At 47.1% G+C, this 25733-nt stretch overlaps 1 protein-coding gene across 1 annotated transcript in view; it reads right to left on the reverse strand.

The window, feature by feature from the left end:
- TOX2 (TOX high mobility group box family member 2) overlaps positions 1–25733 on the reverse strand; it is a 153987-nt gene that overhangs the window by 56005 nt on the left and 72249 nt on the right. The window contains exon 3 of the mRNA XM_068419755.1: positions 6761–7006. Within this exon, the coding sequence (XP_068275856.1) occupies positions 6761–7006 (246 nt within the window). The remainder of the gene's footprint in view (positions 1–6760; positions 7007–25733) is intronic.

Here is a 25733-nt window from a genome sequence, read left to right on the forward strand (position 1 = left end):
TGCAGGGGCTACAGGAAAGCTGGAGAGGGGCTTTTTACAAGGGCATGGAGTGATAGGACGAGGGGGAACGGTTTTAAACTGAAAGAGGGGAGATTGAGATGAGATATGAGGAAGAAATTCTTTGCTGTGAGGGTGGTGAGACACTGGCCCAGGTTGCCTAGAGAAGCTGTGGCTGCCCCCTCCCTGGCAGTGTTCAAGGCCAGGTTGGATGGGGCTTGGAGCAACCTGGTCCAGTGGAAGGTGTCCCTGCCTGTGGCAGGGGGGGCTGGAATTAGATGATCTTCAAGGTCCCTTCCAACCCAAACCAGTCTGTGATTCTACGGTGAAAAGTGTATCATGACATCTTACTTTCTCCTGTCTCAGACATGGGACACCCGTGGGTGAACCCAAGTTCCAACCACGCAAGCGCACTGGTACAAGCTTGATTCCTCAGGTTCCCTCTTCTCACGCACAGCCCAACCCTCGTAAGCTCTGCTGCTGTCTGAGCACTCGCAGAGTTGAGACCTGACTGTGACTCCCATCACCCTGATTCTCTCCCAGCAGCACTTGGCAGGGACCACTCAGAAGCACTTGCATCAGCTATGTGAAAAGAGGGGCTGCTGCTCTCCAGGGAGCTTGTGCTGCTGTTTGGGATGACTGGGAAGCTCAGAAGAGGACCCATATTCCCATAGGAATAGGTGCTGCAGGCACCAGCTCTGCACCTGCATCTCCAGCGTGCAGCCGTCGCTCTGAGAGCACGGGCAGGAGCAGCAGCATCCCTGCTCTCCCCAAACACAGACAGCTCAGCCACGGCGCCTAAAACTTCCGAGAGTAACTATCGATACGTGCCCCTTCCTCTGAGCAAGCCTGGTTTTAAATACATACAAGAACAATTGACTCTTTGATTGGGAATCTTGTCTCCCAGGTTCCGACCTGGAGTGAAATGTTATGACCAAGCGATAAAGCTCGGGGGGGAGGCGTGGAGGGAAGGAGGCTCTCAAATGAAAATGCCAACAGATACTTAAAGCCAGAAGCATGTGTGGGTGTTGCTAAATTAAGCTCGCAAGTAGGTGGGGCAAATGCCTTAAACGAGTTTGTGAAGGTAAAATAACGTTCATTAAAAATAGAAAAACAACTGAAAAAATACCCTTTGTATTCAACTTCACACTCGTACATCATAATGTTCCAGTAAAAGCCCATTTTCCCCTGAGATAATAAAAGAATTGAATTTTTCCTTATCGGTCATCTATTTTTCTAGCTAAAGCTATTACTCCCTCTCTGCGGTTGCTAGGCAACAAGAAATATTAATAGCAGCTTTTATTAGCTTAGCTTTAGCAGTGGAGTACCAGAATGAGAAAATGGAAAACATAAATGTGTTACATAAATCTTTCAACCTTTCAGGGTTTGTGTTAGTCTCTGTTTTCATAATGATTTATTGAAGTGATGGTTCATTTATGAGAAAAAGGAGTGTGAAATAAGAAAACGGAACATTACCCTGAAGGACTGTTTGAAAATAAATAATTATAGGAGGTGAAGAAAAGCTGTTTAAAACCATTTTTCTGAGTTTTATAAAATTTAAAAAGACATATTTCTTTCATTTATTGCCTCTGAGAAAAACACTAGCGGGGAATTGCAAACAGGGCTCTGTTTAATACAAAGAACCCTTCACCTATGGTTGTATTATTACTATTTTCCACCAAGGGCTCATGTTCGGGCATTTAGTTTTTAAATACTGAACCATTAATAAGCAGAAAGACAAATTAGTCCAAAATCTAAAGCACACAACACAAAATTGCCAGTGCAAACTTATCCGGGACTGAAACACGGGGGGACTCTGCGAAGTTTTTGCTACCCGTGCCACGGTGCCAGCCTGCGGTTTGACGGAGCTGGCTGAGCGCTGCCCAACCACCACTCTTCATTGTTTATTTATTAAGGCTCTTCTGGTGAGTATCAACTTGCTCTAAAGGGCACTGCTGCATGTACATGGGGATACAGGTTACTGTAAATAACTTATTTTAACAGGCAGCGATTTAAAATTGTCGAAGTATTTATGTATTGGAAGTATTTACTCACAACACGTAAGTTGTGTTGCCCACCAGGATCATGGATTCCCACTGACTTAGATAAAAGACTGGCATTCTTACTTGGCTTTTGTGGCAACATCTAATTGGTTTCTTTCTTATATCTTCCTTTGGAAAACTTTTAACACCCGTCGGCTTTGTACAGCCACGTCCAACCGTGTTGCCTACAGCCGAGCACCCTGACCGCCTTCCTAGGGCTGTACCCTGGGCTACCCAGAGAAAACTGCTGCGATTCCCACCAGGTTGTAAATAAGAAACTCGGCTGCGTTTGATGGGGAGAAGCAGTCTTGGGAAGGATGGGAGCTGGGGACAGACCTGCGGAGCCAAGAGAGCTGGCTGGGGGGTTGGTCTTGCAACCTGCTTGCAGGAAGACCTCGCTCGAGGTCTTCTGGTTGGCACCAGAGGAGATGTTCCTCCTTGGAGCCCTATGCCACCCCCACAGCCTGGACATGCACACCCCAGCTCTGAGAAAGGGCTACTTTTCCTTTTCATTTCCCACATGGGGGACAGGGTGGTGGGTTACCGCTGAGCTGTTTTACTCTTTTCCTTTCTGTTCCACAGCACAGCCCCACAGCGTTGGGAAACAGCTCTTCAGATTGCAAAGTCAACTAACCAGCTCTTCAGGAATTTCAGAGCTGCACTCATCCTTGGTACTACAATTCACCCCCCATACACCCTTTACTCTCTCCCCTCTACGTGAACAGGTTCCACAGGTAACTGGAAATTTGACATTTTTCCACCACGAATGTGCTTTTCAGCACTGGAGTTTTTCAATATTTTTCAAATAATCTGCTTTCACTCAACAAACTGAAACAAAGAACTTCCAAGCTGTGGCTGCAGCCTTTTTTCACTTGAGCTGATGCTCCAGCTTGCTGTGAGCAGAAAAAAGTTATCCCCCTGGGCTCAAGGAAATGTTAGTGCCTCTAAAATAGTCACAAAGATCTCTCGCCGTGAGAAACACCAGGAAGATGCAGATGCCAGGATAGTTGCCAGTCTCTCCAATCAAACTTTACAGACCTGCTACAAAGCCAATGTTTGCTCATAACAGCTCCCACGTGTCCAAAACGATGCTTCCCCCACGCAAGAATACATGGCTCTGCCCTCATGTCACCTGGACACGGCAGAGCAGGAAAGGAGCGGGGTGGCTGTAGCCCCACAACATGAGCCATGGGAAAATAGGCTGATTTTTCAGCATGTCCCAGCATGGCAACGTCCTTCAACCAGGCTTGGAGGAGCACAAAGTTGGGGCTCCTGAGCGGTGTTGGCTGGCTCCAGACGGTGCTGTCCCCCTGATCGGGGGCTCCCGGCTCCCCCCAGCCCGGTGCAGCACCCAGGGACCGGGCACTGTCCCTCCTGATAAGCAGATACCCCCAGCCCGCTCAGACGCTATCTAATATTTATGGAAATACGTCTGTGCTGCGTTGGAGATTCTTGGGCTCTGACCTTGATCACCCTTTGTTTCTGTCAAATATGTTCTGCCAAATCCCTTCTGAAATCTCATTTTTTCACAGCAGCTCCTTAACCCAGCGGGCACCACACCTCAGTGGCGATGGCCGACGATTCATGGCATTTCTCTGCCCCCTCCCCTGCTTTCCCCCACGTCCCCGTGGCCCCTAGGTCCCAGCCCCAGCACGGCCCCAGCCCAGCAGGTCTCCCTGTGCACACTGTAACACTGCTGGGATGTTCACAGTGGGCAAAGTCACTCTCTTTCCAAGGAAAACATCTTTTTTCCTCTTTGATTATTTTTTCCTAAATATTCCCATTTCTCAATGAAAATCACCTTTCTCCTATTTTCTTTCCCTCCTGCCATTCCTCCTCTTTCCCTCCTCTTTTCCCATAGCAAAAGAGAGGACAGTAAAAGAAAAAATCCACTGTATTAAGAATTTTCTGTTTGTTTCTTGTCACCAACACAAAATACAACACGTCTTCCCCAAATGAGCCAGCCCTGCCTCCTCCTCAGCCTCCCTGCACCCTGCTCCATCACTCTTCCTAACACATCTTCTGCCATCTCTTTGCCTACTCTTGTCCACTCAACCCTGCTTCTCTCCTCTCCAGCTCCCTGCACCCCACTTTCTGTGTTTGAAAACTCCCTTGACCTCTAAAAACTGATGGGAAAACAAATAATAAGGAAATGAAGTGACAGAAACAGCAGGGAAGAGCCACGTTATGTAAAGGTAGACCTGGTCCACGGGGCAGAGCGAAGTGTGCAGTGGCTGGTGGCGCGGAGGGTGCTTGGGATGACGATGTTGAAGGGATAAGGAAAGGTAGAGGTGACCGTGGCTTTGTTTTTTGCCCATCAGGGTACAGCTCCTTTGCTCGAACGAGGGGCTCCAGCTCCTGACACCCCAGGGATGGGCTGGAGCCAGGAGCAGGGTCTGGCCCACAGCAAACCCACCTTCACTCTCCAGCTCTCATCCTGCCGTGGGAATTTCTGCGCTGATTTAAACCCGCCTCTGACTTGGTATTGCTCTGCATAAGGGGAGCAGCACCCTCCTCCTTTGCAGAGGCACTGGGAGGCTTAATTCAATCTAAGGATAATGTTGGGACATCCCAGGACAAGAGACACGCCAAAGGGGACAGCAGCCTGCACCTGTATTTTCCTTATGCACTTCTGAGCTGCAGAGGAAAATACCAATCCCGTAGCTCTCAGTGAGCCCCAGCTCACGTATTTTCAGCAGCTCGAGATTTTTTCATGAGGCTGCCTTAAAAAAAAATCCCAAGGCTACATTTTTAGAGGAAAAGTCTAACCCACGACTAAACATTTTACCTTGAATTGTTTGTCATTTCTCACTGCATTCAACCCAAAAGACACGGCAGCCAAGGCAGGAAATGGCTGTGTGTGCAAAAACTGGTACGGACTGCAGCGAAGAGCAGCAGGACTTTTTCTAGGTGACGCTGCTTTGGCAGGGAGTTGGACTGGATGATCTCCAGAGGTCCCTTCCAACACCAACCAGGCTGCGATTCTGTGATTTAATTTCGACCTGAAACTCCAACACAGTTCGCTCCCTGATCTACTGCCTTCGCTGCTGGGACCTCTGAAGATGTATTACAGCTCCAAGGGTTTCCACTCAAAACTAAACACTTTCAATTCACTATCGGCTGGAAAATTCAGGGTTCACTAGATTTTTTATTCTCGTGGTAAGGGGCAAACAAATCTTAATCTCTCTATTCTACATTTACAGCCCACTAAGCCCCTTTCTTATCTTCTCTGGCTCAGTCCTGATTTATTATCACGACGCTGCATTTGTAAAACAGTACCATAAAGTAAGAAAGAGAACATTTCCCAAGGACTACTCCAAAATAAATTATTTCAGACGTACAGAAGCTGCTTAATAAATCCCGCTATTCTTGGTTCTTTAGGTATTTTAGAAAGTGATTTATAAGTGCAATATCACCTCTCAAAAATGAGACAATCAACACAGGATAAAATTATCATGTTATGAAAATAGGGGTCAGGCAAAGGGGCTGTGCTTTAAATTAAACCAGGGAAAAATATTTCATCTGAAATTGACTCTTTTTGTCTCAGAAATGAATGTTTTAATCACCTAAGAATCTAAAAGCTAACACAGAGGCCTAAGTAATATTTAATTTCATAGAAACATGCCTGTATTCAATATTGATGGGCAGAACATGATCTTTTTCTTAAACATGATAACAATGAAACTTGGAGACGCATCAAGACCTTAGAAAGCCTTGGGATTTTCCTAGACTAAGAGATAATATCCCATTTAAATATTTAAATATCACCACCTTTCAGACTGTTATCTATTCAAGCAATCAACACCAAACGTGCTCCAGCTAGTGCAGCGGCAGACTCCCAGGCATGCTATTTAAGTAAAATTAACTGACGTTGATGCCTTCCAACGGCATCCATGAAAATCAATGAGAGAAACAATGTTGAAAACTAACAATAGGGCTAAACTGTTAAAGAAGAAAATATTATTAAACAGTAACAGTATTAATTCAATACCCCTGTCAAAAGCAAGTCACAACCTTTCTTTGGTGCTGCTGATACAGAAGCATCATAAGGTCTAATTAGCCCTGAAGTTTCTTCCCAGAGCTGCACTTTCCTTCATTATCCCCACCTTATTTATCCCTACAGAAGAGTCATTTGAGACTTCACAAGGTATCCCCTTGCCACGGCGTGAGCCAAGAGGGAATTTGAGTTTGCAAGTGCAAGAGGCATCTTGTTCCCCTTGAAATCAATAGGACAGCCTTCCCTTCATGGAGCATCCGTGCTCCTCCTGCTGATGCCACTGGGGCCACCCTGGCAGCAGGACCCAGGGGTGACGGGCTGGGGTTTTTTCCCAGTAGGAGAAAGTATGCAAGGCGTAGGGGCTATGAACTAGGGGCTTCGGTCGGTCGTCTTCACACGGTGTTGGAGCACATGCACCTTGCTCGGTTCAGTGAGGATATTATGTACTCAGAGGAAAATAACCTTCCCCGCTGCTCCTGAGTGGTGCCAAACTGGAAACATAAAATTGCCACCACGAGCATGGCCATGCAGGTGACTGCAGCGTCTGCCATCATACCCCGACCTTAGTGGGCAGCAGCACAGCGAGGCAGGGCTGCATCACCAGCTCTTCCAATCCCTAGTACAAACATCTCGTTAACATCCTTCTACATTCAACTGAACTCGTAACACGGCATATAGAGCATCTTCAATGAAAGACAGTAAGTAAGAGAGGATAATCACTGACCGTGGGTAGCTGACTGGAGAGAAGATGCCCATCCTGACTCAACATGTTGGAGACCATGATGGCTGGCAGGTCCATGTTCTGGTAGGGGTACGCCGGTATCAGGCTGTTCGGAGGGAGGCTGTGGCACAGGGAGTGATATCCAGTTTCGTGGTCCACCAAGTGCAGGAGGGAAGGGTCAGGGAGATTAGGAGGCGTTATGGGAGGGATCTCATAGTCTTCATTATTCTCGTTCTGACTGTTATACGTCTGAAACACAAAAAGACATTTCGTGATGCATCGCTGCCTTGTTGCTCCAGCAAAGGAAGTGATGATTTGTGTAAGAAACACAAAAGCACATTCCAGTGAAAATGGTTTTGTTTTAATAAAACAAGACATCTCCAGCCCTGGACACCATCAGGTCGTAACTACGTAGGAACAGGGCAGCGAGCGTGGCAGCGCTGCACTATCCCTCAGGGACACCATGGGTCCCTGAACACCTCAGATCTGCCTGGGGCATCCGCCCTGCTTCCCTCCACCATGCTGCATCCCTCTAGCACATCTTTAGCTCACCAAAACCTCAGCAGAAACCTCCATGCCCAGATCGCAGCCAGGCAAGTGATGCTTGCAGAGCCCATAGCCATGAAAGATCACGGCTGTTTCCCAACCAGCTGCTGCATTTTTAAGTCAAAGTCCCTCTCTAGGAACCCAGCTCAGCTCTTACAATATTGACAGTTTGTATTTTCAGGAGTTTTTATGAGAATTCGCTCCGCAGAAGTAACTAGTACTTGGGAATAAAATTCCCATTGATTCCTCACAAACTCCAGCACAGAAGTGACAACTGGAGAGAGATTTGGAAACACAGTCGTCACATTTTTTTTTAAACCCTTTAAAGAAAGCCTGCATGACTCCACCACACATGGAGATTTGTCCTTCCTTATACCCTCATCCAAATTGTATTTGGACAACCACTCTCTCACCTCCCTGCCTATGCTCCCTCGAGCTGACCACGGTCACGCAGAGATGCTGGTACTCCTTGCGCTTCCCGTGTTTTCTGGTGGCTTGTTTACTTCTAAGCATTCCAGTTTATATGGAGAAAGAATATGTTATAGCACCTGTGCAATTGTTTTCGCTTCAGACAACACCATATTTGCTTCATAAATGTAAGTGTGAATCTATCCAAAATTATTAATTATCAAAGCAGAATATAATGAGTCTCTGGCAGAGAAGGCTTATTCTCAACATCTACTGTTTCACATATGATGATAGCATACAAAATTCTGATTAGCCGTAGTATTATACACATGGATTTTAAGCTAAATTTCCCAGATCACCTAGTTTCATGGTTGGATTTTGACCTAATACTTGATTTAAGAGCAAAACCCCAAATGTGTGCAAAACCAGTTAAGCACTGTAGGCTTTATTAATCCATTGCCCCAGAGCTCACGCTCGGATCCATGCCCTTCATCACCCCAGACTGCAAGGAGAAAATCCTTCATAAAATAAAATAAAACTCATATTTAACCAGAATACAGAGGTCAGGGGCAGAGGCAGCGGGGAGCAAGGAGGTATCTGTGGATGGGTGGAAGGGCTCCCAGTGGGATTGCTCTGGCACTGCATGGGAGAGACGTGTATCTGTGGGGTGTCAGAGTAAGGGGTCACTCCTGCCTCACCCCCAGCTGGGGCTGGGAGCAGCTCATCCTCTGCTAAGCTGAACCCCCACCTCTCGCCTCCCCTCGTCCCCTTGCAAAAAGAGACAGAGAAAAGAGCAGGTGATGCGCATCCCACCCGACCCTTCGCGTCCGCCTGAGATTCCCATTGGCCGTGGGGAAATAGGAGTATGCAAGTAACACAAGACGGAGCCCGGGCTGAGGTAGCTCCGTACCAACAGTTATTGTTCGGGGGAAATTCAAGCCCAGCTGTTTTTCCAGCCAGCTTCTGTCTAGCAGCGGTATTATACAGGGCAGGCAGGAGGCTGAGAGGACGTACACAACAGCAGACAGATAGATCCCATTTAATACCTCCAGTAGTCAGGTTTCCATTTGGGCTACGCTCTTGGAGGTACACTGATTCTTTCCCAGTTATTTAAGAGGATTTCGCTCCATGCTTTACAGAAAGGGATTTAAATAAATCATTGCACAGCAAACTTGTTCCTCCGACTGGTTTATTTTGGTATCAGGTATATAAGCAAGTGGCTTTGCTGTACTTAACTCAATTATGTAAAACCCACTCAAAGTTTCCTAAAGCTCTCTTCAAAACTACAAGTTCCTTGTGTTGCTGCAGAGCAGCTCACCGGAGGGCTTTGAGGTGGTTTTGTAAGGAGCATAAAAGCCCCGTCGCCCTGCTCACCCCCCCCTGCACGTTTCTGCCTCTGCTCTACTCAGCCGGGCTTAAAAAAAAAAAAGAAAAGAAAAAAGACCTGTTTAAATCACAAAGCTTTCCGAACAGCTACAGTATTGTGCAGACATATCAAAATTACAATCAAAGCTGTACACAATCAAAATCAGATTAGACAATATCCAATCAACATAATCAGGCTCGGCACCCGCCAGCTTTTACACCCTATCGCTACGAACAATTTTCCAAAGTAAGCCGCGTTTATTCTGTATATGTTTAAAATAGATCGCTAGAAAGATAAGGAAGGGAGGTGAGACAGATAGACACTTGAAGGGTGGGAAAGGGGGTGATCTATTGTCACACACTGTGCGTATTGACATGTCCAAAGTGATGTCTCTGTCCCCATGAAGGGTGGTCTCACGCCGCGCGCACAAAAGCCGTCACCTCAAACCAGTGACACCCAACACCCCTGTCTACCACCACGTGGGCTACGCCGCAGATTATACTTTCTATTCTTATGTTAATTAGAATTAAATTAAATGGCCAATTATATGTTCTAAGGATACTTTACAAATTAGATTAGTGAGCTGGTCTGAACCCATTCATCCCACCAGGACGCCAAACGCGAGCGTGGAGAAGCTCGCCCTGCTAAGGGGCTGCCCGTTACGGTACACAAACCCACGCAGGATCTAGGGTTTTCCACTGTCAGACAGATGACAGTTGTTGCGATTACATGCTATTCCTCTTCAAATTAAAACACTGAAATCAGCTGAAACAACAATCTCTTCTTGCAAAGCCCCCCTCGGCTCACACTGCGGGGCAAATGGGTGCTGCTTGGAGCATCACACCCTGCTTCTGCCTGCAGCGGGATGGAGCTACAGGGTCGAGCCAAGCGCTCTCAGAGAGGGGACAGTGCCTCTTCTCTGATGTCCCACTTGCCCTCAGACCCCCGTGCATCTCTGTGCCCCAGCTACAGGGACCGTGCTGCAGGGCCAGGCACCGGGCATGGACCGAACTGCCCTGAGCTTGGCACTGGGGCTGTGCCCCACGCTTGCGCGGTGATGCCACAGGACGGTGTTGCAGCAGGTACGACCAAGCTGGTATTAATCATAGAGGACATGACTTGACCAAGGACCTGGGAAAGCGTTCTCCTCAGCAGCATGGCAAACGTCCAGTGACCCCAATTCTCCACTGAGTCATGTTCTGTGTGACTATCCACAAGGAGCCAGGAGTTGCAGCCAAGCATTGATTCAGAGAAATGTTATTCACAGTGAGAAGGATAGAGATTTGCAGTATTATTGCAGGTAAATATTTGCCCTGTCAAATAACATTCAACAGTAAATATGAGCCTAAGAGAGAACATTTATTCTTGGTAAGGTACAAGGAAATACATAGGCTGGCATGATCCATCCCACCCTAATCATCCAGATGACACAAAACACCATGGACTCTGTACCATCCCTCATCTACTAACCAGGTTTTTCCTCCAGCTAAAGCAAGAGCTTAATGCCGTAGGAATGTGACCCTCGAGACACTTCAGAGATTAGATGGGTCTAAGCAGACCAAAACAGCCTGGCAGGTCTGCAAAGTGAGGAACACACTGCTATTTGTGAGCCTGAGAGGTATGACCAAGGGCTACACCTTGAGCTCCTGGTGTGCATGAAGAGCAGGAAGGACACGGCGGTCATGGGTTGCCCACACCATCCCACAAGCAGCAATGGCAATCCCCACCCTCCCACTCGAGCCTAGCTGGACATGGGGATGGCAGCAGGTCCTGGGGACTGAGGGCTGTGGCCCCAGGGTTACCACTCCTCTCCTACCAGCACCACGAGCTCTACCAGTGCAGCTTGGGAAAGCGGCTGCAGAAAAACAACCAGGTGGTTTGTGGGGTATCTTGATGGCACCAAAGCTGGACGATGCACTGGATCGGGTCAAAAGCCAGATAAGCACATTGCTTTTTCATACAGAGACTTTCTCTACTTCTCTTGCATGCATACAAAAGGATTCACCATGTGCTAGTGTTCACACAAGCTGCAGGGCACACCAGGTTGTGAGAAGATCTCGGCCGTATAAAGAGGAAGTGTCCAAACACAATCATAGAATCGTTCTGGCTGGAAAGGGCCTTTAAGATCATCGAGTCCAACCATTAACCCAGCACTGCCAAGGCCACCACTAACCCATGTCCCTCAGCACAACATCTACTCGTCTTTTAAATCCCTCCAGGGATGGGGACTCCACCACTGCCCTGGGCAGCCTGTTCCAAGGCTTGACAACCCTTTCTGTGAAGAAATTTTTCCTGATCTCCAATGTAAACCTCCCCTGGTGCAACTTGAGGCCGTTTCCTCTTGTCCTATCACTTGATACCTGGGAGAAGAGACCGACCCCCCCCTCGCTACACCCTCCTTTCAGGCAGTTGTAGAGAGCGATCAGGTCTCCCCTCAGCATCCTTTTCTCCAGACTAAACACCCCCAGGTGCTACCCTGCATTTCCTTGAAAGCCTCCAAACTGCTCTCCCACCACACACATTACTCAGCCCAGGTATGATCATATTTGCAAGAAGGGAATTTTGATACGTTTCTCCAGCACGTGAACCACAGAGGTTTTCTGCCCGGTGCAAAGCACTGAACCCATGGGGACAGAAATGATAGCTCAGGTGGCAGGAGAAGGTGGAAGTCACTTGGACGTTGCAAACTACAGTGAAATACTCTGGGGCCAGCAAGGCAAATGGCCTGGTGCTCACTGCAGGGTGACCCGGGGGCTGTGGGCAGGGGTGCTGACCCCTTCGGCACCACTTCTCCGGGGTGGGGGGATGCCGGAGGGCTGCGCTCGCACCTGTGATTCCCAAAGCTCCGTGCCAAGAAGTGAAGTAGCACTGATTTTCCATGTCAGCAGCTCTGGGTCTTAGGAATGGAAATTGATTTGCCTCATCTTCGCACACGGAGATCCAGAGTGAATAGCAGGGCCAATGAATTACTTGGGTAGAGTTGGATAAATACTGTAAAGAAGTATTTATTAAGTCAGTCATATACAATCTACAAATTGTCTTTGAAGTGCTCCCAGCCCCTTTTACATTAATTTTCACATGCTCAGGTTTTTGACTATGGGAATGCGGTTGAAAAGGGAAAAATGAGTTCTTGCATGAACACAAATGTGCATTGGAAGCACTTGCACAATCTTCAGTAACAGGCAGCCACACTGGGGAGGTTGGGAGCACAGCAGGGCAGCAGGCAGCCAGGAAAACTGGGCTCTGCCTACCTCTGCTCCTCTTCCATACCTGTAGTAGTGGGTTTTTAAATCCCAAACAAACATCCGTTCACCCAAAGCAAGCACACGTCTCCTTGTTCCCCATTTCTCACCATTCCCTCCTATCCAATGCAGACTCTGCACGCTACGACAACCCGGAGCAGAAAGCCAGCCTCCAGCTCAACCGCAGCGCTACCGCACGGCTCCGCCTTTGAACAGAGCTGGATGTTCACCTTCCAACTCTACATGAGTTGACCTTGTTCCATCTCCTACAGACACACATCCCATGCAGTAACACAGCCGTGGGTCTTCCAAAAGCTAAGCCTGCCAGATGGTTTCAACCAAATTTTACAGCGCAAAAGAAGTCTCCTTTCTACAAGCTTCATAAAACCACACGAGCGCAGAAGGGAGATACCAGGGTCCTTAATATTCCTGCTTGCCCCAGTAATATTTGATCTCCTTGGCCAGTTGCTACAGCAGTGAAGGGATGGCTGCGATGTGGTGCCATGGTGCTCAGCAGGACAGGGGCTGTGAAGGGACCAGCCAGAAATATTCAGAGGGAACAGAAAGAAATCTCAGTTCACTCAGAAAGATGAAGTTTTGGGAGGTACGCACCCAATTCTGCTGCTCACCGAAGTGCTTTTTGTTTTACGTGCCACTGAAGCCAGAAACAACATTTTTGGGACTCTCTGGCCTCAACCCGTCCACTGGTACCTCATTTATGTGGGTTGGAAATGTAGAACAAGCTACCAGTTATTAATAATCATCTGTATGATGGACAATCCCCAAAATTCAATCTAAGTAAGGATTTACTTGTGGCTGTGGCCGAACAGAGGCAGCAGCGGTGACAGCCCCTGCCCCGTGCCCTCAGGTACAGCCCAACTGGGCTTCCTGGGATTCACGATGTGAAGCGCGCGCGTGCATTTCTGCCACATCCCTTTCCATGTAAATAAGAGATTAGAGTCAGTTTTTATATTGTCCAAGCTCCGGTTGACCTGCATCAGCACTTCACCAAAAAAAGCTAAAAATAATTGAGTTCTATGAACAATTTATAGCAAAAGAAATCAGGCCTATTGTAGGCTTTTAAAAAGGCTCCCAACTCCCTCTCTCCCCCCACTTTTTTTTTTTTTTTTAATCAGTATCTTATCCAGAACTGGAATCCTGTCAAGAATAGTGGATAGCAGAGAACTATAACTTCTTATTATGTGTATAGTGATTTTATGAATTCAGTGGGGAATGAAATGCAATTTTGTCAGACTTGTCTGTGTTCATAATGACCAAGTCAAATTAATCATTGTGGATAATACTCCTGTGTCAGCCATTCAAGAGATTTTTTAATAGAATTTTTCTGATTCATGTCTTGCAGTACATCAGATCTGTAGTAATGCAGGCACTTCTAAAAATCAGTGCAATTATGGCTTCTTGTTGGCCTGTCATTTTCCTGGAATAAAAATGTCTCTGCAAAAGTCATATACTGTACATAAACCAAAATGGAAAACAAAAATATAGTTACAATTAGGCTTGATTTTTTCTAAAGATTTAATATCTTTTTGAGGCCATTATTTACAGGCAATGTATAAAGCTACGGTGCATGATGCTGAAGATGGACTGGTTTATCACAACACATACCAATTTTGTCCTGGTTGTCATTCTTCCTTTGATTGCCCTGTGAGTTAGTGGTTTTTGCAGGCATGGAAATGACTATCCCATAGAACAAACAGGGGATAGGTAATGGGTTGGCAGTCAAATTATTGTGTTTATTAAAAATGAATCCAGGAAAGCCCACACAGATCCCAAAGGGCTCTTGTTCAGGAAAATCTCTGGTTCAGGAAAAGGTTACAGTTACCATAAAGGCAGATATACATGCATGGAAGCAGCAGTGCAGCATGCAATGGTATATAAAGGATTAGTTATGCTGCGTTTATCCTTCTGGGGAAGAGAGAGAGAGAGAGAGAGACCTCTAATTCCCCAGTGACACAGACAAAAATGAGTTTTGGAAGTAGTTATCCCCAGGAAAAAAGAGGAAGAAAAATGCCTTTTCTCCTTTCATTGCAAGGCAGGAATTGCCTTGTAAGAGAGTGCAGGGAAGGGCCCCGTCAGAGCCACAGCATGTCCCAAAAGAGAGCTCCACTTGAACCTGCTGGGACAACTGTCCCTCCAGATCCACCTTCTCATGCCACCAAGTACATCCTGGGGAGAAAAGCTCTCAAAACCAACTTGCAGGGAGGAGTGGAAACCCACAACCACGTACAATCCTCCCAAGAACTTAAGACCTACGTAAGCAATCAGACCAGCAGTTTTTCTGATCAAACAGAAAAATTATCCAATTCTAGCTAGCATTTTGGAGGAGAACTAAAATTCCCTAGCAAACAATTCCGGAAGCTCCTCAGAGAACAGAAAATTCCTCCCTCCCTTTCACCTACCTCATCTGGCTTTATCATCCTTCCACTTCCTTGCATCTCTTTTACGTTCTTGGCATCGACATCTAGCAGCAGGGACTTCCCCAGGCTCCTTACTAAAATTCACCCACACCTACCACTTTGCAGATTTGCTGTTGTTACTTTCCTGAAATGCTGTTTTCACAAGACAGAGCACGTCCAGGCATCACCTTCCTCTGCCCCATGCTGTCCTGGCCCATGCTGGGGTGTTCACGTTACGGCATACATTGAGGTGCTACACCTGGCCCCTCCACCTCCAGCTCTGGAGGCTGAACTCAGTATGACAACACCACGTCCCTTCAACTTCCAAATAAGCAGATGGAATATTAAGACTCAAAGTCTGCTGACAGCGTTTTCAGCATTCAATATTGGTTTATGCAAACGTCAGCAATAACCAGAGCTCCTGGAAACTTCTTTGTTGTATCTTCATAAGCAGGGCCAGGACTGTAGGGCATGTTTGATCCGTAGCTGCTCCTGGATCACCTTTAGTAATATCTAGCTTCACCTATGTCTTAGTTACCTGCCCACACTGACAAGAGAACAGTTTCATTTCACTACCTGTTTTTGTGGTTATTCTTCCCTATCTTTTTTTCAAAGCAAACGTGGCAGTGCTCCAGGGAAAGCTAGGAGATGTGCAAGCTCCGCTCCGTGTTGGCAAAGTGTACCCTCTGTCATCTGTCCCACAATCAGCCTCCTTAAAATTGTTTATACTGATTTTTGCCTGTTTTAAAGTATATTGAAGGGACTGCACATCCAGTGAGAGAGGAGACGATGGGGATCTCAAATTAGACTGACTGGGCCAGACTAATATAACCCCTTTTTATTTCTTTCCTAGTATCTCTCCTGGAAGCGAATGCAAGGAACACAATCTTATTCTACTCAAGAATATCATGCATTTCTGGGAATTATGTGAGGAGTACAGACTTTACATAATTGCCTTTTTTGTCTCATGGCACGCTGAACTTGCATAATAAGATCAGTGCACTTCACAGAAACTCATTGTTGGACTGTACGGATTTGGTATTTCGTGTTGAGCCGAGGGTCCATTATATAATGATGTATAATGCACTGTAAGCAGGTTAAGAGATAAGGCGGCCTGAAAACAGTAATGGAGTGCATGCAAGGAAGAATTAGTAAAAAGCACTCTAAGGAATTAATTCAACCTGGCTTCAGTTGAGGAAAAAAGACCCAGAGCCAGAAGGAAACTATATTCTCTACCATATTTGTCCCCTTTCGGTTTTCGTCTTAGAGAGCATTTCCCTTTTGCTCAAAACTGAAGGTGTGGGGTTAAGGGATTAAAAAAGCCTTCGTGGCACACTTTGCGTGGATGCTTTGTCGCACGTTTTTCAGAGTTTTTTCTCAAGGGATATGTCCTTGCCCTCTGCACACAGCCAGCAGAGCCACACGCTGTGCCACAGGTACAGACTTTACCTAGACATCTGCAGCAAGATCCTCCAGCAAAACCACAATGGCAACACAACCCACCTTGAATTCTTTTTTTCTCCCAGATGTGCCCTGATTATTTCTTTTTCCTCCCATCAGCAAAGACAAATTTTCAAATGAAGCCCTGCGCGGTCCTCGCACCCCAGGGCACATCTGCAGCCACCAGCACTGCTGTTTGCAAGGCGTTGGGACACGCATGTCCAACTGAGAGCACGCTATCAGCACAACTGCAGAAGCAAACACTGCAAATCCCTTGCTAAAGCCTAAGGGGCCAATCCAGATTTTTTTCCTAAGTGGTCCTGCACTACACCTGTTTTTTTCTCATCACTATATACGTGTGCTGTCTTCCCATATGCAACCAAAGTACTTCACAAGGGCAGGGAACACCCCCTTTACTCGGCACTGGTGAGGCCGCACCTCGAATCCTGGGTTCAGTTTTGGGCCCCTCACTGCAAGGAAGACCTTGAGGTGCTGGAGTGAGTCCAGAGAAGGGCAACGGAGCTGGTGAAGGGTCTGGAGCACCAGTGTGATGAGGAGCGGCTGAGGGACCTGGGGTTGTTTAGCCTGGAGAAAAGGAGGCTGAGGGGAGACCTTATCGCTCTCTACAACTACCTGAAAGGAGGGTGTAGCAAGGAGGGTGTTAGGCTCTTCTCCCAGGTAACAAGTGATAGGATGAGAGGAAACGGCCTCAAGTTGCACCAGGGGAGGTTTACATTGGAGATCAGGAAAAATTTCTTCACTGAAAGGGTTGTCAAGCCTTGGAACAGGCTGCCCAGGGCAGTGGTGGAGTCACCATCCCTGGGGGGATTTAAAAGCCGTTTGGATGTTGTGCTGAGGGACATGGGTTAGTGGTGGCCTTGGCAGTGCTGGGTTAATGGTTGGACTTGATGATCTTAAAGGTCCTTTCCAACCAAAACGATTCTGTGATTCTGTACTTCACCCCAGGCTGTCCTTTTAGCACACAAACGAATCTTCACAGCACTCGGGGTGTCGATACTGCTCATGGTCCCAGACAGAGCAAAGCCATTGTTCAACAGTAACAGCTCTTGGTGCTCTTGTCTACAAAATGAGAGTATCAGCCAGGTGAAACCACAAACTGGGTCACTCCCAGTACTTTTGCTAAACTTCTAGTTATTTAACATTGTGAACCAGGCCAGTGTGGCCAGCAGCGGCAGGGATCAGGCCAGGACCTTCGAAGCCCAAAGCATCGCTTACTGCAAACGTGCTCAGATTGGAGCCCACACGCTTCCAAAGTCAGACTTGGGACCCCCAAAGCAAATTGACAAGAAAACTACATATATTAAAGAAAAAAAAGTAATAAAATCCAACAGAAGGAATACACCCCCTCCCCATCGCCCAGATTTGACGTGTCTGATTAGCACGAGGAAGGCAGAGATGTGGGGAGCGCTTGCATAATGTGGTGCAATCTAGCACCTCCCCCAGGGTGCCCAGCTGCTGCAGAAGCAATTTCACAGCTCATCATCCATTATGAGATTAAAATAATTTTTTTTTCCTCCCGTGAAGTATTAATAAATTGTGCAGGCAGACCAGAGTTAGTGCCATTTACACAAATGGTAGTGAATCACCCACCTAGTTATTTCTTAATGGATTGAATATCCATGTTCCTCCTTATCCTGTAATTTAAAAAACTAAATACACAAACCTGTTTATTTGTCTCATCAGGCCCTGAGCCAGCTTTTATTAAGCCTGGGGATACCAGGACAATGGCAAAGCTGCTGCCGCCCGTGGACCTGCCCCAGCGCTTTACAAGGGAACAATACCAAAACATCCACGTCGATCAATGTGAAAGGGGAAATGCACTACAAAGAAGTCCAAGACACATTGAAATCTCTCCCAGAATTCACTTACTTTCCCTTCTGGGGGCGAAACTCACTGAGGCATTGCTGAAATAATGCGTGTTCCTTGGTACACATAGTGAAGATGTAAAGCTGTAGTCAGAGCACCACTAATGGCTCTTTGAACATCTCTGCTTTATTACGGTATCAGACGAAGCAGGCATGTTTAATGTTTAAACTTCCAATGACAAATGCCTTCAGCAAATATGTTTTATGTATTTATCCAGAGCTCCTTAAGCGCCTGTCGTCTTAGCAGCTAAGGTGCTGCTTTCCTTTTTTTTTTTATTTTATTAAAATTAAGAACATATCAACGCTTTGTAAAATGCCACCTTCTTCCCTCCTATTTCTCCTCTTTATCCCTAAGAGGAGCTTGATATCCCTTTACCCGTCCATCCACTGCAAAACATTTCAGACTGCCAGGAAGTTGCCGAAATGGGAAAAGGAAATTAACTGAAATCACCAGCGCAATAAATCAGCCTCCCGCATTATCCCAAAGACCCTCAGCCCCAGAATCTGGCTCCAGCACACGGGAGAAGTGCCAAAGCCAGATACCTCTGAGTCAGCTTTGCCAAAGTAAACCCTGAGGTGAGATGGCAAGAGCATCTACCTGATTGCAATCGCAACGATTGGGTTTGGGCGGGCGCTGCCTCCAAAGCCAGGGCAGGCAACGTCTGTCTGCAGCCAAGCATGACCTGGTTTTGGTTGGTCAAAGGAGATATTAAAGATTAAACACAGGATCAAGATGCTTCACTTCTTGCAGACCCTAAATATGCAAAACTGATCAACGTGCCAGTCCTCCCACTCCAGGAGATGTCAAGATAATCACCCGGGATGTCTCTCTACCTCCTTTGCGTTTACTGAGCTTCTGAGCACCACAATTACAAGCCTTCCTCCATAACCACAAGTGGAACAATTTTATTCATCTACTCACTTATCCAAAGCAGAAGCTGTCATGTCACAAGAGCACAAAGGTGCCGGGCTGTTAGGGAAAGCATGAAGCACCAAGAGACTCATGACAAAATTGCAAGAACTGTAACATGGTGCATGGCCAAGTATCCAAATCCCCAGCGTAGGTGTGAAAATCTCAGCCTTAAGCCTCCAATATGTGAATTTTAGGAAACAAACAGATTTTATCTTTAAAAAATTTAACAATTTTTTTTTCTTTAATAAAATCTGGCTTATGTACGGTGTCTACTAAAATGCAGGAACACACACATTGCCGTGAGGGGCTCATCTATGTCCCAAATCAGAGATACTCATCGAATACCTTCTAAAGCATCAAGCAACCTGGACAAAATTAATAGCTAGAGTAGGTACCATCCTTTCAGGAGGAAGGCAAAAAGGAAAACCATCAAATTAACAATCAGAATAGTGATGTTTCCCTAAAGTAATGACAACTCTCCATCTAGAAGGACAGCTGGGACACCAAGCTGCTGGGTCACAGCCTGTAGCAGTGATCACCTCTGACGCTGGCAGTGAGAAAAGACCATTGTAGGCACTGGCAGCTCTAGAGGCAATGGACAGCATTTGTTGACACAGGGAAGTGCTTTGCAGAGGAGATGAAGGTGCAAGAGGGCTCACATCAACACCAGCACGACCTTCATCGCATGACCACGAGGGACCCAACCCAACACACAAGGCATGAGGCAGGAGGCACTCCATTAGCAGCTGCATCCGAAGAAAATCAGACCCAGATATTCCAGGGGCCAAAACTGAAACACTTCACTCTTTAAGCCGCTGGAGAGCTTTTTCTATTATTTTTACTAGTTAACAACATGCCAGGTAGAACCTAAATTGTTCCCAGGGAAATGGGAAGAGGTGGAAGAGCCAAGATGAGAGAGACATGCTAAAGGAGAGGTGGGGAAGGCTCTGAGCACAAAGAGCTGCACGTAACAAAGCCAAAACATTGACCCCATAGTAAAAATTCACATTTGCCCAGTGTACTCCAGGGCTTCAGCTGCCATCCTTCAAACTCAAGCCTACACAAAGCCTAGATATTTCCACAAATCTGTGACGACTCAGAGCCAAGTGCTTCTATTACTAACACTTGTACCAAACCGGGTACCACAGAGTCCTACTTGGTGTTACCAAAAAGCATCATCCCATTTTAGCCCCTAATATGATCAAAATGGGAGAGATCCTTTTGAGGAAGATTACTAGATAAGCTTGGCTGCATCTAAGCTGCATCAGCTTTCACCATTTCTCCTCCCATCCCTAATCTTGATGTCAAATAACATGAATCTCTTTCCAGACTGAACAAAGCGAGGCAGAAGTCAGCAATCAAGGACTGCACGGACAAAAGAAAAACCACGCAAGTAGAAGAGAGCAGGTGTCTCTAACACGCATGTTGCAGCACATCCTCGATGCAGAAGTCTGGAAAGCAGGGCAAGTAGAAGAATTACACTGCCTGTTCAAATCACAGTGTTTCAAAAATTAAACACCACAGCATGAGACACTCAAAGAGCTTCAGAGTTTTCTGCATTTGACAGAGTGGCTTTCCCTTTTTGATCCCCAGCATCACTCTGTGAGCATGAGAAATTCATTCCTGAAGTTGCATTCAAGTGCCCAATAATTTCCATCCTTTCCTTGCAGCTCCTCTCTTGACATTTCATGACCAATTTTCTCGGGAAAAACTTAAAGGCCTGAGCTCACAGTGGTTTGCTAACTAGCCCTTTGTGCATACAGACCCACACGCAGAGCCCCGCTCGTGCAGGGGCTGGAGGAAACATCGCATTTGCACAAGCACCAATGATAACTGCACCTGCAAGAAGGCACGCAAAATATTCATGCAAAAATACACGGCTTTCAACTTGTAACACTCGGGTGAGCAAACATCCTGCTGATTTTACGAAATGGGGCTCCTACAGCTTTGCTATTTTTGAGGTAAATCATGGTGTTTCCCTTTCATGTGGTCAGTGCAGGGAAAATTGTTCCAGGATGAGGGGTGGGCAGGTGAGGACCACACATCTTCCCTTTGATACCGGTGCGGGCTCCCAGGCTTGTAGCATCCTGACCTGCACGCAAGGGAGTGTGACCTGCTGCTACCTTGTGCCCCATCTGCTTGCAGAAGTGATGGGCATCCTCCTCCAGCTGGGTCTGTGGTGGAAACAAGCACCTTTTGGGTATTTGCTTCCAAAAAAGCACCAGGAATTGCTGCAGTCTGGGGAAAAAAACACTCCTTGAGAGAAAAGCAGCCCCCGGCTTCAAGCACGGCCTGGGGAGCACGAGCCCTCAGCGCCACATAGGTGTCTGGGTTTGTTTAAGAAGTCATCTGGAATTCTTAAAATAAATGTGTTAATTTGTCTTCCAGAGACTGATGACTTTTTTTTTTTCCTTCCCTCCTTAATAAACTTTCAGGGGTATCTTTATTGTTATGTCTAATTTTAGAGAAAACGAACATTTCCTGAGATTCAATTTCTCTCATAATTGTTGGAAGGAAACTAAATTGTCTGCTGTAAACAGTCACTCTATTGTGTGAAAAGTATCTTTATTACAGCCCACTGGGAATACTAATAAAATTCCCAATCCTTGCCCTTCCTCACTTTTTTTTTTGAGCTCACTCTTTTCTCTTACATACCCATTAATGTCAGTTCAAACATTCTGCAGGCGAGATATGAGAACTTAAAATATATTATTTAACAATCAAGGGTAGAATGAAGACTTGTGAGCAGTGAGATCCTTTCTGCCTTCTCCTTCAGTGCTTTCTATTACAGAAAATGAGAACAGCTATTCCATTTGTCTGTGTGCGTGCTTAGGGTTGATGAAAAAAATCTCATTAGTTTAGTCTGACATATACTCAATACAGTCTATGTACATATTTTTTTTCATTTTATTCTACAGCTGCAAAATGATACTAAATTTCATCAGATTGGAACGAAAACTGTGGTCTTGGAACATTTCCCTTTAAGGGTCTTATATTTATTCACAATTCATGAATCATTTTCCAGTAATACAACTATAATTATTCTTAAAGTGTTATGTTTGAAGGTTTAATACGAAATACTTGCAAAAAGCTCTTTTTCACTTTGATAGTTTGTAATCTTCATGGTAATCAGATCAGTTAGCTCCTTCACACAGCAGCCAGGAAAATACAATTTAATATGAATCTCATACTCTTCACTCATGTTTTAATTAAAGTAATAAAAGCCAAGTCATATTTTGCCCTTTACAATGTACACAGATGTATAGACCTGAGCTATACAGCATCAGCTCAGACCCTTTTGATGGCTGCTGATGGATTTTCTAGTTTAAGATAAATTCAATTCCGGCTCGTTCAGAGGCTGCTGACCATGAAAGCGGTGTCACCAACGAGCAAGACCCGGCACGGTCCTCGGCAGAACTGTGACATGGGTGATGGGTGCACAGGCCAAATGCAGAGCTCTGGGTCAGCTTTGCCACCTTTCACCCCACTGGCAGGAGCTAAGACTGCTGTGATAGTGGTTCATCAGCTGGGTCCAGAGCCAGAGCATCCCTCCCTGTGAAAGACTAGTGCACAGAATCACAGAATCGTTTTGGTTGGAAAGGACCTTTAAGATCATAGAGTCCAGCCGTTAACCCAGCACTGACAAGGCCACCACTGAACCATGTCCCTCAGCACCACATCTACTCGTCTTTTAAATCCCCCCAGGGATGGTGACTCCACCACTGCCCTGGGCAGCCTGTTCCAAGACTTGACAACCCTTTCGGGGAAGAAATTTTTCCCAATATCCAATCTAAACCTCCCCTGGTGCAGCTTGAGGCCGTTTCCTCTCATCCTATCACTTGTTACCTGGGAGGAGAGACCAACATCCACCTCGCTACACCCTCCTTTCAGGTAGTTGTAGAGAGCGATCAGGTCTCCCCTCAGCCTCCTTTTCTCCAGGCTAAACACCCCCAGGTCCCTCAGCCGCTCCTCATCACCCTTGTGCTCCAGACCCTTCACCAGCTTCGTTGCCCTTCTCTGGACTCGCTCCAGCACCTCAGGGTCTTTCTTGTAGTGAGGGGCCCAAAACTGAACACAGGATTCGAGGTGCAGCCTCACCAGTGCCGAGTATAGGGGACAATCCCTGCCCTAGTCCTGCTGGCCACACTAGTGCTGATACAACCCTAACTGTCTCTGATTTTTGGTTCCCATTGTAGCTCTGACCAGGCCGGCCTGGTGCATCACCTGATAGAGAATGATCTAAGCCTTCCCCAAAGGAGCAGAACCACATAGGACTGGTGGCATGCATGCTCCCCTCCCCACGTATCTGCCACACACTCTCTCCACCCATGGTAGCTGCATCGCATGCTCACCTCCTCCCTGGCTACCTGCATCGCACACGCCCCTCTCCTGGGCACCCATGGTGCATGCTCCCTTGTACCTGCATTGCGTGCTCTCCTCCTGGGTCCCCACAACACACACTCCCCTGCCCAGGTTACCCATGGCACCCACGGCACCCACGCTCTCCTGCCTAGGTACCTGCCGGCTGCACCCACTTGGAGCTGCTCAGGCTTCAAGGAGGGGGATGCCCAGGGGTCTACGCAACAAATCCCGCAGCAGAAGTGTAAGAGCTAACACAACCGACCCATCGTGTGCAGGTGCCGAGCCAGCCCATTCTCATGGGTTGGCTCCCCATGAGGTCCCACCACTTTGCTAGAGCAGTGAGGGGTTGGGATCACTTCATGCTTGCAGGCAAGCTGCCAGAGAGCACTGCTGGATACCAGTTTGGGTCAACCGCTCTGCCCAGCCACATGAGCGAGCAGAGGCTGGAGTGAATGCCTGACTCCGAGTGTGAGGAGCTACGTGGCTGTACTTGGGATACATAACCCTCATCCTCCTCCGGTACCTGTAGAGCCCCGAGATGCTCTGCTGAGTGGGTCAGGCCATCGTGGGGCTGGAGCAGAGTCCAACCCCACACGTGCCCAGGGCAGCCCCATAGCCAACAGGGAGCAAAGGGCTCATTCTGCAGCCGGTCAAGGCTACAGAGGGGTCTTCCTTTCTGCACAGGCCTTCATCCAAACTCTGAAGTGGAAAATAATGCTCTCCTGCTGGAAGTAAGCGGCTCCCCAGCTACTTATGCTGTTGTGACAGCAGACCCAAACACCGACTTGGGCCAGGGATCCGATGAGAAGTAATCAATCAGTTAGAAAAGGAAATCCCAAGAGCAACAGGCTGGGTTTTTTTTTTCATAGTCCTGCAGCCCACGGTGCTACATTTCCACAAATAAACACAATTTTTCAAAAGCCACTCCCCAGAGGTCCATTACAGAAGCAAACCAACCTCTGCAGGAGCCAAAACCAAACCCCCTAACAGGACGTGGTAGAAAATCTTGCTGGTCGCAGCTAACCGATAGCGATGTTATCACATTATCAGGGCTCAGCATCAATCGTTAGCGTGTAAAGACCTGGCTCCCAATCACACTGTGTCACAGCGGGTAATTCGGGAGGCAAGCGGCGAGGAATTAGCATCGCGGGAGGAGCTGGAGGATCTGAAGGCAGAAACAGCTTGTACATAAAAGCTCCGGGATTGCCTTTGTCTGAAGTGACAGCCACCACCCAAGGACAACCCAGCACCCTCCCAGGAGCAGTGGTATCTGACCAAAAAGGCACCATCAGGGTGTTTAAAGCACACACAAGCACCATATTAACGTGATATCTATCTTCTAAGGTAACCTGCTCCCTCCAGAGCTGCCCCAGCTTCCCCCACGTGTAGGTCTCCACCTTGCCCTGGGCACTGGTGACCATCAAAGGCAGCAGCTCTGCATACACCATGTGCAGTCCCTTTACAGCCCTGCTGAGCACAGTGGGAAATCTTTGATTAAGTGACACTTTGTTGGCTAAAGGATACTGCACACCACCTTCCTCTACATTTTGCTGCTGTTTTATGAGCTGTTGGCTTTACGAGCTCATCAGCATTGCTGGACTGCCAGCCCACACGTCCTCACACCACAGGAGTCACCATGCACAGCAGCAGATCCTCTTCAGTGTTACTCAGTCTGACTGGACCTGAGCTGTGCCCCACGGTGCTCTGAAGCAGTCCCAGTTACTCCATCTCCTTCACCCTCCAGCACACAGGGAGCATTTCTGGAGAAGGAGGTGGCCTGCAGCTGGCAGCTTGAGGGGTAGGCACAGCATCCTCCAAGGTCTTCCAGGTGACCACAGCCAGCTATGCCCTTGGGTCAGTCCGAGAAGTAATCCTTCCTTCTCTTTCCCAAGTCTTTCCCAGGTTTTCTGGGATCTGAATCAGCTCAGAGATTGTTTTTGACCCGATGTTAGAGAGCGTCTGTATTAAGCACCACGCCTGATTCCAGCCCTCAGCCTGCGAGGAGTGTGATCAAAATGTGCATGAGGATCTTCAAACAGATCTTCCTCTGCTTTCCGACCACTGCTCCGATGCACCGGAGGATCTCCTTCTCCCTCCTGCCTTTGCCCCTAAACCTAAATCTATTTAGGAACCGCAGTTCTTTGATAAAAGCTATGTCTACGCATGAAATGCAACCACCACAACCACCTCAGGGTTTTCTGTCTCTATAAGGCACTGTCACCTTTCAACCGTATGAGATGCTATTTCTTTTATTTTCCCTGCTATTTCTCCACACCCCGCCCCCCCTTCCCCCCCGAGTAAATGCAACAGAAACAGAGACTATTCATTTTGGTCTAGGAACCACTCAGTTACATTAGCTTTTCACTCTGGGATGCTGGGTGCCTGTTTTTCAAACA

This window comes from Nyctibius grandis, chromosome 28, assembly GCF_013368605.1.
Source record: "Nyctibius grandis isolate bNycGra1 chromosome 28, bNycGra1.pri, whole genome shotgun sequence".
Taxonomy (NCBI): Eukaryota; Metazoa; Chordata; class Aves; order Nyctibiiformes; family Nyctibiidae; genus Nyctibius; species Nyctibius grandis.